Genomic DNA, 14,634 nt, shown 5'->3' on the forward strand with positions numbered 1-14,634 from the left:
AGCGACAGTCAGTCCTTCTTTGAATTGTGCAGAGTGATACCTCTGGTGGGGTCAAGTGTGTGTGTGTGTGTGTGTGTGTGTGTGTGTGTGTGTGCGCGCGCGTTTAAATGTGCTTAGTGCGCTATCTGGCACAGACACCTTACAGACCATATTTAGTCATTCATGAAAGCCAGGCTCTCAGTTCTCTGTGCATTCAAAAGCCTAGGTTCACAAAGTATCTTCATGGAATTCTTTGGGTCTGGCCCGTGCATAGAAACCCTTGGACTTGGGCTGTGACCCCCTTCCTTAGCAGCTCTGGTTCTCCAGTATATCCGTGACTAGTTTCAGACAAACAGCTCACAAAGAACAACACCTCCTTCCCATTGCAATGCTGCCCCAACAGTGACAGCAGCTGCAGGGTCTCAAGGTAAAGCTTACTGGCATAATAAGGAAACCAAACCCTGTTCTCTTCGTGGGCCCAAGCTTGGGGGATGATTTCAAGTCTGACAGAAGCTGACCTTCAAAAGGAGACAGGAAAAGGAAGATACAGATCTTGGTGAATAGTTTAGTGGGGTTTGTTTGGTTGAAAACAAACTCAAATGAAATCTCCTAATAATGCTTCCAGTTTTCCCATAATGTACTATGGGATGAAAGCCATTCCAGCTGGACCTAGGACTTACTAATGACTCCCACCACTTTTACTGGTGAGCATCTGCTCATGAATATCCACAAACCTCCTCATGAAACCTACTCTACAGTGGAGACGTCACCTTTCATTCAACACTGAATCTTCTCTTTAAGACTCAAATTTCTCTCTCCAAATAAGACTGTTTCAGCTGTAGGAATTTCCCAAATAGACCAATTGAATAGATTGAATTTCCAATTCAATCCGAAGTAGAGTATGTATGTAATTTAGAGATTTATTATGAAACATTTGGCAAAACTATAAAAAAAGAATGCTGTCTATAGGTAGTTTTAAAAATTATATCGCTATAGGAGTAGTTGGTAGGGATATTTTGGAACACTACATTTAAATTTAAATATCTATTTTTATTTCTGTTGTTGGAGCTACTGTGAGGTATGGTACTATACCAAAAAGTCTTACAGGAGATTAACTAAAGTCCTAAGAAAACTGCACAAGATAGTGCCACCTTTCCGTTGTAGGAGACAGCCCTGATTTTAGGGTGTAGATACTTCAGAGAGTCAGGATGGAAATAACACACACTGTCCACATAGCTACTGTGAAATCTGTAATACAGAATGATTCTTTATTTTGACACATTTCAACTGCGAATATAACTTGGTAACTAATAGGAGATGTTCACATGAAGCAACTCTTAAGCCCTCTTCACTTCTTAGTGGATTCCTCAACCATTACACATGGAACTGACATGAACAGACTTCTTGGGGGCTCCCCTTAACCTGCGGTCCTGCAATAGGAAACGACGCCCATCCACTCCATGAAAACAGAAGGCATATAGTACTGAACGGTGCCTAAAAAAGAGGGGGACCGAGAAAAAGACAGCGTTGCCTGCTAGAAAAAACGCAGTCGCTTTAGAATGATAACAAAACTGAGGGTCCTTGTCATAACCGAGACCTTCACTGCACGGAACTAAAGAGGAGCATGTATGTGGCCATGGAATGTCACATCAGGGTTTGCTGTAGTATTAGGTTATAGGCAGTAACACTGATCATATAGTGCAAACTGGGTAAAGTTGCGGTTCACTGTGTGAAATGAACAGGTGCAAATGCTTACTAGGATACCATTAAGACATAAAATGGCAAAAAATAAATATCAAAACTTTTATCAGTGTAAAAAAGTAACCGGGTTATTGTATAACCTAGAGTCTGGCAAAAAAGGCCTCAAAAAAGTTCTGTCTTTACAAGTCTCAGAAGTTTACAAATTAAGTGCCCTTTCCGGGGTTCCAGTCACACCAGAGACTCCATGCTCTCGGCAGGGTCTGATTCTTCTCCGGTCAGCACAGCACCATTTTTGTCCCCTGTCATGGGACCATTTCCATTTTCTTTAGTGCTGACTAAGCTGAGCATTGCTTTGTAGACAAACTGGTACTGTTCCTAGAAGACAGGAGGGAATCACGGGTCAGACATTTTATCTAAGATGCAAACACTGATCAGAAATATGTACTAGGAGGGGTGCTTGTTCGTTCCTGGCTGCCCAGACCCGAAATAATCCTTCAGAAACTGTATTATTTAAATCACTGCTTGGCCACACACTTAAACATATTGCTAGCTAGCTCTTACATCTAGTATTAACCCATTTCCATTATTTTATATTTTACCATGAGGCTTGTGGCCTAGGGCCAGGTTCCAGCAGGTGGTCTGTGTCTTTCTCCTCTGGCGTCTCCAAGACTCTGCCTTCTTTCTCCCAGCATTCAGTTTAGTCCCCCCCCAGCTTAGCTCTATTCTACTCTATCACAGGCCAAAGCAGTTTCTTTATTCATTAACCAATAAAAGCAACATCTATACAGAAGAACTTCCCACACCAGAAATATACTCTTAAAAAGCATAGTCAGAGAGACAGGAACAGCAGAAATTTTATTAAGAAACTTTAAAGGCAGCCACTTTAATCATTGAGTTCTATACCTTCTTCATATCCTTCTGGTCTAGAACCTGTTTCTGAGTTTGTGGCTCATAAGATAACGGAATATCCCTATTTTATAACAGGACAACACTCTACTCTTAAAGGTTTTTTGTTGCTGTTGTTAGTGGTGGTTTTTGTAAAACTACATTACTGATATTTTGGGCTTGATACTTCTGTGTTGGCAAGGGTTGTCTTGTGTGTGGCACAGTGTTTAGCAGCGGCCTTGGCTTTTATACACTAAATGCTACAGACTTCCGTCCAGTTGTGAAAAGCAGGAAGTCTCTCGATATTGCCAAATGTCTCCCGGTCAACACCCATAGTTGAGGACCCCTGGCCTATTGTACAGATATGAGGATCATGTGATAGGTTTGACATAGACACAAACTACTTACAATGTCTGTGAATACTCCAGGTCTCATAAGATTGATCATTTTTGCCACCTGGAAGACATCCACAGCATTTTCGTTCTCCAGCTGCTGGGACAAGGTGGTAAGGGCACATAGCATTCCTGCAGAAACCGCTCCATACCTGGGGAGGAGAAAAGAAGGACGCAATCTTAGATGCATGAGCAGACTGCATGCAGTAGACGCTAAGTACCAGCATGTACTTCCTTAGGAATTAGGTAGGCTGGGTTGGTGCCTATTCCAGAAGACAAAACTGAATTAGACAGGGGGAGGGATCTAAAAGTTTACATAGAGGTGACATTTTTGCCAAATGCTCTGATAGAAACTCAGCTTGACATCTAATAGGGAACAAGAGGTTCAAAAGCAGACTTGGAAACATTGCTGATTTGCTGTTGGATAACTGGTATTACAATAGATGAAAAAAACCAATATGAGAAGTGTGACCGCTTCCTATTAGATACATAGAAAGTGCTACAAGGTCCTCATTTCTCAATGATCGTAAGCATATTGAATGTTCATTTGGTTGTGACCCTCCCTAGCCTTAATAGCTGAGCCATCTCTCCATCCCTTAATCAGATAAACTGGACTTTAAAAAAATCATTCACCCCATAATGATGTTTTGGCTAACCATAAACTACATTTATGATGAGCCTGTAAGATTTCAGTGCAGCTGAGACTTCCTATTGCCAGTGACACCATACCATAGAAACATTCCAGCCGAGCACAATGTTTGTGGCAATGCTGGTTTACATTGATGACTTTGATGTCATTTACATACAGAGAAAGCAGGGGCCTACACTCACATTGTGATGTTTGCACAAGAGAATTTCTATGAGCTCATGGCTATCACTATGTATGAATATATGTGGCTCAAAAGGAATCAGAACTTTTTTGTTTGTTTGTTTTGGTTTTTGAGACAGGGTTTCTCTGTAGCTTTGGAGCCTGACCCAGAACTAGCTCTTGTAGCCCAGGTTGGCCTTGAACTCCCAGGGACCTGCCTGCCTTTGCCTCTCCGAGTGCTGGGATTAAAGACCTGCGCCACCACTTCTAAAACTAACTTCACATTACATTTCAAAGATCCTGCCACAGGCCCTCCCTCAAAGTGACCATCACTTGTCCATAGTCTTCCCAGGTGGGATACTAATTTCTCCTTATTTTAAACTGTAAAAGACTTTGGGAAGTTGATGGGTGATTAAGAACAAGGACGGTTCTTAACACGCTTTTTTTTTTTTTTTTTTTTTTTTACCATCCCCATTTATTCTTCTGAGCTTCCCTCATTAATAAACTTTGGATACATCTGTTAGGTTTATTTCTTTCAAATGATTTTATAGTATTTCTAGTATATGTTTCAAGTCCTTCCCCCTTTCTTTGGTTTTTATAAACTTTGTTATGATCATTTTTGTCTCCCTAAAATACAGTTCAGTTTGATGTAAATCTAGGTCATCTTTTATTTTGGGGCAGGGGGATTCTGTTTGAGAATTCTGTCTGTGAAGATTTATTTATACCTTCTAATTTTATTTTTCATGTTTCAAGTCTAGGTTACAAATGCCTACTGCTGCTGTATCTCCAAACCCATGTACTGGAAATTTTCATTTCATATTCAAAATACCTGTAAACCTTATGCTCCATTCTACCCAGTTTTTTTTTTTTTTTTTTTTTTTTTTTTCGAGACAGGGTTTCTCTGCGGCTTTGGAGCCTGTCCTGGAACTAGCTCTTGTAGACCAGGCTGGCCTCGAACTCACAGAGATCCGCCTGCCTCTGCCTCCCGAGTGCTGGGATCATTCTGCCCAGTTTTATGGTGATTTTGGAACTAGACTATCAAGGAATATATAATGTAGTTAGGATTTCTTGCTATGTTGCATGAAGATATGAATGAGTTCAAGGAAAGCCATGCTTTTCTGGTCTTTTAGTTTTTCTCTTCACGAACAGCTTGCCCTTTCTCCATCTGTTTAGGTCACTCGGGCTTCAGAGTTTCTTCTATATCCTTGCACACCATGTTTTACATTCATTCCTGGGTTCGCAGAGGCTCTGCTTCTCCTCAGAATGGCCTCTTCTTGCGGGACTAGCTGTCTGTCTTCAGCTGATGTCGAGAGACATTAGTCGTCTTGACAAAGTGTGCTTGCAAAGCCCCACAGCAGAGCTCCTGAAACCCTAGTCATCTGCAGGCTCTCGGGTGGTGGGCTTTGTTTCTTGAGGTTTATTCCTGTCTCTGGTGTTTACTGCCTTGGTTAGACCCTGGGATGTTCAGTGTGCCAGCACTAGAAGCAGATATGCTCTTTATGGTCTTTTACGGTCAAGCTATACAAGTTTGGAATAAAAAAGAAGATCATGTATGATCGGCTTCTCATAAGTGATATCTGGTTAAGAATGATGGCTCATTTTGTTTTGCTTGCTGAAGGTACTGGTGCGGGGTATGAATGGTTGTCATTTTATCCCATTATTTATTATAGATGCTTTCCCACTTATTTTTAATCTATCTGTTCATTTTTTTTAAAAACCCCTTTGAAAATATCTTGAATTCACCAATACATTTTGGTACTACTTAATTAGTGTTACACTGCTAGGATAAAGCTTATTTTCTCATAATATGTAACTCCTTTTATACTAGATTTTGTTGGATGGAATTTACTCATGTTTTTAAAATATATAAGACTAGTCTGTACATGGCAATTCTGGTGCTAACATCCTCCTTTTAATTAAGTTTGTGCTCTTCTTGTTGTACTGTTTCGATGTAGCCTCAGTGAGAGTTTGGGGAGCCCAGGCTCTTGGAAGGCTCGCTCTCTCCTACTCATGTCTTGGTAATCGCTGCTGTGTGGGATTTGTTCTTTCTAGATCACTACATACATGGAGTTGATCTTCTCGATGAGGTTACAATGCTGTCGTTGTCACTTGCTGTTGAAGAGGCATATTCAGGAGAGTCTTCCAGTGAGACTATGGCTAAATTTCAGCTTGCAAGTGTAAGTGGCTTAGAATAGAGACGGGCACACACCACGCAAACATCGTCTACTGCCTGCGCTTAAAGTTTATTAACAAAATGTTGTACGTAAACAGTCTCAAATCCTCACTTCATTTCCTTTTAAATGTATTTATTTCTAGCTTTTTAATCAGTGTGTTCAAGATACACAGAAGTACACTCTCACCAGGTCCTGGCTGGAGCTATCGTTCAGCTACACAAACCAGCAGCTTGTGGACAGTCTTCTGTAGGCGGAGACTCCTCTTTCGTTTCCCCATTGTTCAGACCCGAATAATCACACAGAAACTGTATTAATTACAACACTGTTTGGTCAATGACTCAGGCTTGTTTCGAGCTAGCTCTTACATCTTGAATCATGCCATTTCTATTAATCTGCGTATCACCATGAGGCTGTGGTTTACTGGTAAGGGTTCTCGGTGTCTGTCCCCTTCTGCAGCTGCCCGGCATCTCATCTCCACCTACTCTCTCTCTCTATATAGCTCTGTTCACATTTCCGCCTTGACTTTGCTCTGCTAGGCTATTGGCCGAAGCAGCTTCTTTATTAACCAATGGTAATAAACCATATTCACAGCATAGAGAGGAATCCCACCTCAGCCTTCTACCACTTACTCCTACATTTACATATGTAAATTTCAGATGTTTAATTTATAATTAGCTTGTATAAATAATTTATGAGTGGTAAGAACCTAAAAGGACAAGCTTAAACAGATCATTCTCACATGCACTGAAACTGTACAAATAGGAGATCTTGTTCCTTCCTATTTATCCCTTATCTAAATTGGTTTCTTCATTGTTAGTGTTCACTCCAAGTCTCCATTTCTCCCTGTCAAGATAACGTGTCATGGTGGAGTCCAGGCTGGTCGTGAACTCCTGATGCTCCTGCCTCTGTCTCCTCAGAGCTGGGGCTGTAGAATTATGTCACCTCCCTGGATATCACCATTGTATCTTTCCTTAGGCCAGGTCTGTTTACTGTTAACTCTTTCTATCTTTGCTTCCTTTTCATCCTTTCTGTTTTCATCTGTGACTTACCTGTATTTTAGTGGTTTTATCAATTTTATTTTCCACCTAGATTTTAAAACTGAAAGCCAAGTTTGTTTCTGAACTTCAATAAATGCAGATTGGGCTATGACATTTTTAGGGGATGTTCACCCGTGAGGAAAGCCCTTAATGTCACACTTCCCAGAAGTGTGGCTGACCATCTGCACGATGCAGTGGTGTAAAGCTTGTGGGTGTAACCAACCATGATCTGATTTGACTTAAGGTCCACTCCATGAGATGGAGCCTGTATCCAACACTGCTTGCGTTGGCGAGAACCTGAGACTGGATGGGGGGAAGCCAAATACCACTGTTCTGTTAAAGTAATATAGCCCAGTCTTATATCCTAGACCGTGTCTCACAACAACAACAACAAAACCCTTACAAACAAAACCCAAGAACCACAATCTAAAATCAAATTAAAGTGTGGGAAGCAAATGAGAACAAGAAGCCAGAAAGAACTACAGCACAGCCTAAAAAAGAAAGAGGGAACAGGAGGGACCCCAGTAAAACCAGAAGAAAGCAGTGTGGAATGGCAGTGACTTTGGGCCCCGGGGCTGATCTCCTGTAGTCTCAATGGACTTGCTCACTCAGAACTCTCCTGAGTGAGGTCAGAGCTTGACAGTAGCCCTGGAGATTCTTTGTGTCTTTTTGGCATTTTTTCTGCATTTTTCATCTTACACTAGATCCCATCAATAGTGTGGCTGATGCTAGCTGACACGGACTATACATCTCTCTAGGCTGTAAGCCCCTTCTTCCCTACGTCTGTTTTCCCAGAACACAGAGTAAAGAGCATAAATTATGTTCTTGGTAATTTTTAAAAAAATATTTATTCATTTTTTATGTGCATTGGTGTTTTGCCTGCATACGCATGCCTATATAAGAATTTTAGGAACTGGAGTTATAGACAGTTGTGAGCCACCACATGGGCGCTGGGAACTGAACCCAGGTCTTCTGGAAGAACAATTAGTGCTCCCAAACTCTGAGCCATCTCTGCAATCCTGTTCTTGGTCATTCTAAGCAGTTATGGGTGTGTTTGCATCAGGAGGAGTAGAGACCAGTCAATGTATTTTGCTACAGAATTTCTTACCAGTCTTCAGTCCTTGATCTCAAGACCAAATTATAATAACAGCTAAACTCTCACTTATTTAAACAATGTAAGATATTAGGAATTAAAATTAGAAAATGTTACCGCAGAAGCCCATGCCTGCTACTAATCTTGAGTGACAGTTTGATTACATGTCAAGTAGCTCTGGAAATCTCTATATATTCATGGCAGGCAGTGAACAAGGCAGATGGCTTCTTTGTTTTATATGTATATTGTAATAGATAGATAGATAGATAGATAGATAGATAGATAACTTGATTTTTGTGATCTCCTGGAAAGACTGTGGAGATACAACCCAAAGGGTTCTCAGACCACACTTTGAGACTTATTAAATGAAGCTAGCTTAGTTACACAAGAAACCAGTTGTTGTTTGAGTCAAGTGTCTGCTCTACAACCATCTCCAAAGATTTTATGTGCTGTAGGCATCCTGGGTAGGACAGATCAGTCTGGAAATGGAACAGATTTGAGCAGGGGGAATACAGCAAGGTGAGAATGCCACGTGTTACTGTTAGGGTGTGCCTGTCCTTGAGTAAGAGCCTGCTGACATTCTGATGAAGAACAGAGTGCAGTAATTTCCCCCTTCTAGAATGCACATGCTAGGGACACTTGGAGCCATGCGAAATTTGACCAATGAAAACACAACCGCAGAGCTGTTGCATATGCACGTATATATGTATATACATATGTACATACTTGTGTGTGTGTATACCCTACAGGAATAACATGGAGTATCCAAAGAGAAAGGGAGGTGTTCCCTTTCAACCTCTGTATGACTCCCGTAAGAACAGCACTGGGATCTAATACACATAATCAGATACATACTCGTCATGGACAATAGTGGGGCCATCCCGGGTTAAGGCCTCTTCCTTGATGACGTTGATCAGCTCAAAGGTACTGCTTATGGGGGCATCTGGGTTAGGCCACTTGGGGCACTGAAAGTGCCGAACTTCTAGTACATAGTCATCCTGCAAGCAACAAAAGAGAATCATAGCTCCTCTCCTCCGGTATTTCCTATGTCTATAACCAAACGGCTGGAGCCTGCTCCCTAGAAAGCATCTATTACAGGAAACAGTGTTCAGTTGCCCAAACTGCACGAGACCCACCGGTCATCAAAACACAGCACACCAGTCAACAGTAGGCAAACAGAACAAAATAAAAACCCTGTCAGAGATGTTTGGCCCCACTACTCTAACTTTGACTCATAATAGAAAAGAAAGAAGGGAGGGCTTAGGTATCATTTAAACTGCTGACACACACAGAATGTCTCTTATCCTTCTAGGAAGAGAGCTATTGTATATGAAAATAGTGTTTATTAAGGTGTCATGTTGTCTTCTTAACACACTGCGAGACTCTGGTTCTGATGTCAAAGCAAACAGCATTTCTCTGCTGCATTGAATATTATCTTATACACTGTCTTTATCATGAAGCCCGAAGACCTCCTTGTGTGCATGCTGAGCCAGAGTCTGCTACATTTCAGCTTCCCAATTGGAAAAGGCAAATATTTGAAGGAAGGAAAAACAGAAATGCACATATTTAAAGTCAGTCTTGCTCAAACAGCAGAGCTTCTCTCAAAGGCGGCAAAATGACTTTATTATATTATTACTGAAAAGAGGATATGGGGCCCACATTGGAAATGTGGGTTAAGTTACCTGCGTAGCTTCAAGGATAAAGTCATGGATGATGATCTGTTCTTCGTTAGAGAGGCACAGCCTGTCTTTGCTGATAAGGGTGACAGTGAAGGCCTCACAGTTCATGGATTCTTCTCGACTTGGCCAGTACACAAACTCGTCCTCGGCCTTTGGGGACCAGGAAAATAAATTATCTTACAGTGTTATCAAATATCTGCTTCTCAGTTTTCTTGCAAACCAACCCATCACGTTTGCCATCTTCCAAACCACTCAACTTACCTTTTAAATTGATTTCATAGAATGAATCCTCCATCTGGCCGGTTTCAATGTTACTGCCGTCTATCACAAATCGCACTTTGGTAATAGCCATTTCATAGCGTCTTTCTCTCATCATAGCAACCCCAACTCTGCTCTGCGGAGGGGGCAGGACCTCCCAGCGTATGACAGCCATGGCCAAACCACTACAGTGCATTTCGTTTTGTTATTCACACTTGATGTTACATCATTAGTAATGATGTTTAAAACATGTTTTGTGTATTTTTGAAATATAATACACGTTATAGAAGAGATAGTAAAGTTTACCAAAGTAATGAACAGATTATCAATTTTCATATATATATATACACATTTATATGAAAATATATATGTAAAAATATATTATGTATTACTTTTGTGGCAACGGCTATAATATCATTTACCATAAATGCTAAGTATACTATAATTTTATTTTTATAATTCTTAGATGGTACATGAACTCTAGATGTCTTCATTCTATACAAATCTGTGGTTTGTGTCCTTCAACCTACCCCTGCTCCTGATTATCATCTCGTTAGCTCCCTATCTTTTGTGCTTTCTTAGTAGGATTGTAGAATGTTTTCTTCCTGTGTAGGAAGCCTGTGTAGGCTTGTTTAACTTAGCTCAGTGCTCTTAGAGCTCAATCTGCCATAAAAACTAGACCTCACTCTTTCTCACGGCCAGAAAATGTGCCCCTGTATAGACACTGATGATGTTTCTCTATTTTGGCTGTGGTGCACAACACTACAAAAAACACTGGGGTACAGACATGATGCTTATCTTTTGGGGGGGAGTGATGCCCAGCATGTGTTTTATAGTTCTTTAGTAACTTGAATAGCGTTTTCTGTATGGTTGTATTAGTCTACAGTTCAATGTATAGTGAGTTGTCTTTCTTTCCTTTTTCTTTAAAGACAGATATAGACCTTAAACATGCTGTAGACTAGGCATTTAACGTGCATTCATTTTCCTACCTCTGCCTTCCCAGTGCTGGGTTTACAACTAAGTTGTATGACACCAGGAAGAGTTACTATTCTTCCTTACCAACATTTGTTATTCATTTTTTTAAGTCACCCCATTTGATAGGAGGTGTTATTTTATACAAGAATTAATAATAACACTGAGTATCTTTGTACATACCTGCTTATCATTTATGTCATACTTGAAAACATGTTTTTGCCCACTTTTTAGAGATCTTTATAAGTTTTGGGTGATAGCCACTAGATATGGGATTTGTACCATCTGTCTTGACAAATGAGGACACACTCAGAGATGTCCATAGATTGTCTAAATCATGCTGCTGATAAAGGGTACGAGACTGCACCTTTTGGATAGGAAGCTGTGCACACATAGCAGGTAGGCCCTTGGTAAAAGGCATTTTATCAGACAAGCTACCCTGGTGGTGTCAGATTCAAGAGGGGGTAACACATTCAGCTCTGGAACATGCAAGCTTTACGTGTTCATCTATTTTAAGTTTAAAAATAGAAATTCAGGCTTGGCACTTGAATTCTATCCCTAAAAATGATGGTTTCCTAAGAAAAACCTAATGGAGGAGACTATGAAATGTGATTACGAGGCTTTATCCTCTTCCTCCTTTTTCTAATGAGCTCAACTGAGAAACTCCCACTTGCCTGCAGGAAGAAGGTTTGCATGGGTATCTTACTCAGAGTGCCTACTTACTATCCCAGAAGTCAGGAGTAATATTCACAACCAAGAAGACTTTGTTTGGGCTCACATTGATGCATCAGAAATGAGCCAGCAGTCCAATGAGACTTATCACCCCTTCAAGCTTCAATATAGATTATTGCCAAGTACATTCTTATTTTTAAAGCTCAGCATAAGGGGAAGCAGATTAGCAATTGGGTTTAGTCTATACAAAAGAAGTCTGAACAACTGTGAATTTTCTTATGCTTTGTTCGAGGAAATGGAAGTATGACCCTGTAAACGGATTCAGGATATATAGTTAAGATGAACAAAACATCAGAATTCAACCAATATGCAGAGATTAATTTATTAGTATTCTATTCCCCATGCCTTCATACCTCTGAAAAAACAAGCCTGTACTATCAAAAGACAGAATAGGAATAACTGATGATATAGTTTGTTTAAAGGTATCAAAGAGATCACAGGACGGAAAAAAAACCCTCCCAAATACAGACATTGAATTAGGAGTAGTCATCTTGAGAGATTGACAATTAAATTCACCTTTGCCCAGAGGGAACTTGAGCTTGCTACACAGCACCAAGGATGACCTTGAACCCCGGGTCCTCCCAGTCTCTCCCTCCCCAAGTACTGAGACTACAGGCATATGTCACAGACAGTTTTATGTGGTATTGGGAATTAAACCCAGGCTGCAAACATGCTAGGCAAGCACTCTATCAACTGAACTCCAGTCTCAGATCCAAGAGCGACTTCTTATTTCAACAGGCGTGTGTGTGTGTGTGTGTGTGTGTGTGTGTGTGTGTGTACTTATACATACACTATTTGTTAGATTGCGACACATCCCTTAACAATGGCAATTCAGTATCCAGTAGTAATATAACTAATTTTTCTGGATTTTTGGCTGCTCTATCCCCAGTAATGGCTACCATGAAAGATGTTTATTGATCACCTGACATTCTTTAACTGACAACTTCCTGGCTCCCACCATCAATGGCTAACTTTGGGCCCAAAAGGAAAATCCCACCTCTTTCTCTACCCCTCCCTTCTGGCCTGTACCTACCCCCAGTTTGTAAGATTAAGACAGGCTGACTCTCACAGAGACCCTCTTCGCAGGTTCCCTCCAAATAAAGACCCACAGAGTCTTACGCTGCTTGCTCTATTGTCCATATTGTCCTCACTGATACATTTATTTATTATTATAGCTTTTTTCAGATAGCACCTCATGGAGTACAGGCTAGACTTTGTAGCTGTGGTAACCTTGAAGTCTTGATCGATCTGTTTCTATATCACAAGTTCTAGAGATAACCTAGATATAAATATATAATACGATCTAGATATAAAGATATGAGTATCTAGACCTCAAGATATGAACATCTAGATATAAAAGTATAAGATTATCTAGATATAAAAGAATTGATAATACTGTTTTTTAATTAGATTAGTGACTTATAAGTCAATTAAAAATTGGAGTGTTGTATAGTTACAGTGCTAGTAAAAACACAGCAAAATGATGTCAACTTCAGGTAGTCTTGTAGCCTGGCTGCAGAGGGATCCTGAGATGCCATGGTCTACATCAGTCATTGGATTCTATCTGGTGAACATGGTTCTCTTTGTTGGGTCTAACTGTTCTCTAGGTTTCTCACACAAATAAGCCCTGGGAGGAATCTTGGTGGTGAGTGGCCTCTGTTAACTGACTATAACAAAATACTGGCTCACCCAGGAAATGAACGTTTCAACCCTAAACGCCTTCCATTTCCATAGCCATTCAGAGCCTTCCATTTCCATAGCCATTCAGAACGGGCCGCTGCTGCCAGCTAATCGGAACGCTTGCACTTCAGCTTAAGCTTCTCAACCTTGCTGCCATCCCGTCCTACAGCAGCAGCCTTGGGTCCTGAAACTACAGCATAGATGTTCCTACTGGCTGGGCACACGGCCAAATATTGTCATCCAGGCTAGGGGTTCAAGCACAGGCTGTTCTTCCTTAATTAGAAACTTTTGTCTAATCTTGTAGGCTCCATGTTCACAGAATACCTTTTTAAAGATGCACCTAATTCTGAAACATATATATGCATGAGATATAAACAGAAACATGGAATTCTGTTTTTAAATGTGCTTTTCCCCAATCTCCTATGCAGAATCTTAACAGAGAATGACTAAGGGACGGAAAAAACTAGTGGCTTAAACCCTCTCCATAGGATGGGTCTAAGCAGCCTCTGCTGGATCGTCTCTGCTGTGGGCCTGACTGCGGAGGAAACACTACTGCACTTAGTTGAGAGGCAGCGCTCTGATGTGGTATGACGGGACCAACAGTAAAATGATAAGAAGCATGGACTTTGAACAGGCAGATGACTTAGGGACAAATCCGAGTCTAATTATTATTGCATGCTCTTGGACAGGGTCATTCCTTCCGTTTCTCCAGCTATTAAATAACATAATTCATGTAAGGTAAACACAGTCACATATGCCGTACGTGAAGCAAGTTACCCATTTTCTGAAAGTACCATGCACTGGCTAAGAAGTCAGTGTGAAGTCATATGAAGGAGTTTCCTAAAAAGATGTTTTCAAAGCCTTTATCCAGTACAGCGTGGTCGAAGAGCAGTATAAACAGCACTGGAGAATCAAGATGCCCTTCTTAGCATACGCAGACACACAGCATCCCATGGCAAGGTATGACAGTAACGCATGTTTGTGGCTTTGTGGGCTTGCTGACAGGTGGCAGATGTGTCCCTACTCACCAGGCTCTGGTTGTCTGGCAGCATGACGATGATCTGTGCGTTGTGATCCCAAATCATCCTCCAGAAATCTTTCGTCGTGTGCGGCAGAGGGTGCTGGGTTATAATGAATTCATTGCTTCTGTAGTAGCCCTTCAGTGAGGGAGAGGGAGGAGCAGTGACTGCGGATGTTATCGCTAGCACTTTGGGGTGGTAAAATACGTTCATGCAACAAGGCAG

The 14,634-nt window shown here is 41.0% G+C and overlaps 1 protein-coding gene across 2 annotated transcripts in view; it reads right to left on the bottom strand.

Moving 5' to 3' along the window:
• Nucleotides 1–1,216: 1,216 nt before the first annotated feature.
• Ptprg (protein tyrosine phosphatase receptor type G) overlaps nucleotides 1,217–14,634 on the bottom strand; it is a 660,978-nt gene continuing 647,560 nt past the window's right edge. For both annotated transcript variants that reach the window (XM_038349433.2, XM_038349432.2), the window contains 5 exons: nucleotides 14,419–14,547; nucleotides 9,752–9,898; nucleotides 8,925–9,067; nucleotides 2,974–3,109; nucleotides 1,217–2,055 (listed from right to left, as the gene is read on the bottom strand). In XM_038349433.2, coding sequence (XP_038205361.1) covers nucleotides 1,909–2,055; nucleotides 2,974–3,109; nucleotides 8,925–9,067; nucleotides 9,752–9,898; nucleotides 14,419–14,547 — 702 coding nt within the window. In that variant the 3' untranslated portion in view covers nucleotides 1,217–1,908. The remainder of the gene's footprint in view (nucleotides 2,056–2,973; nucleotides 3,110–8,924; nucleotides 9,068–9,751; nucleotides 9,899–14,418; nucleotides 14,548–14,634) is intronic.

This window comes from Arvicola amphibius, chromosome 12 (assembly GCF_903992535.2).
Source record: "Arvicola amphibius chromosome 12, mArvAmp1.2, whole genome shotgun sequence".
In the NCBI taxonomy this organism is placed as follows: Eukaryota; Metazoa; Chordata; class Mammalia; order Rodentia; family Cricetidae; genus Arvicola; species Arvicola amphibius.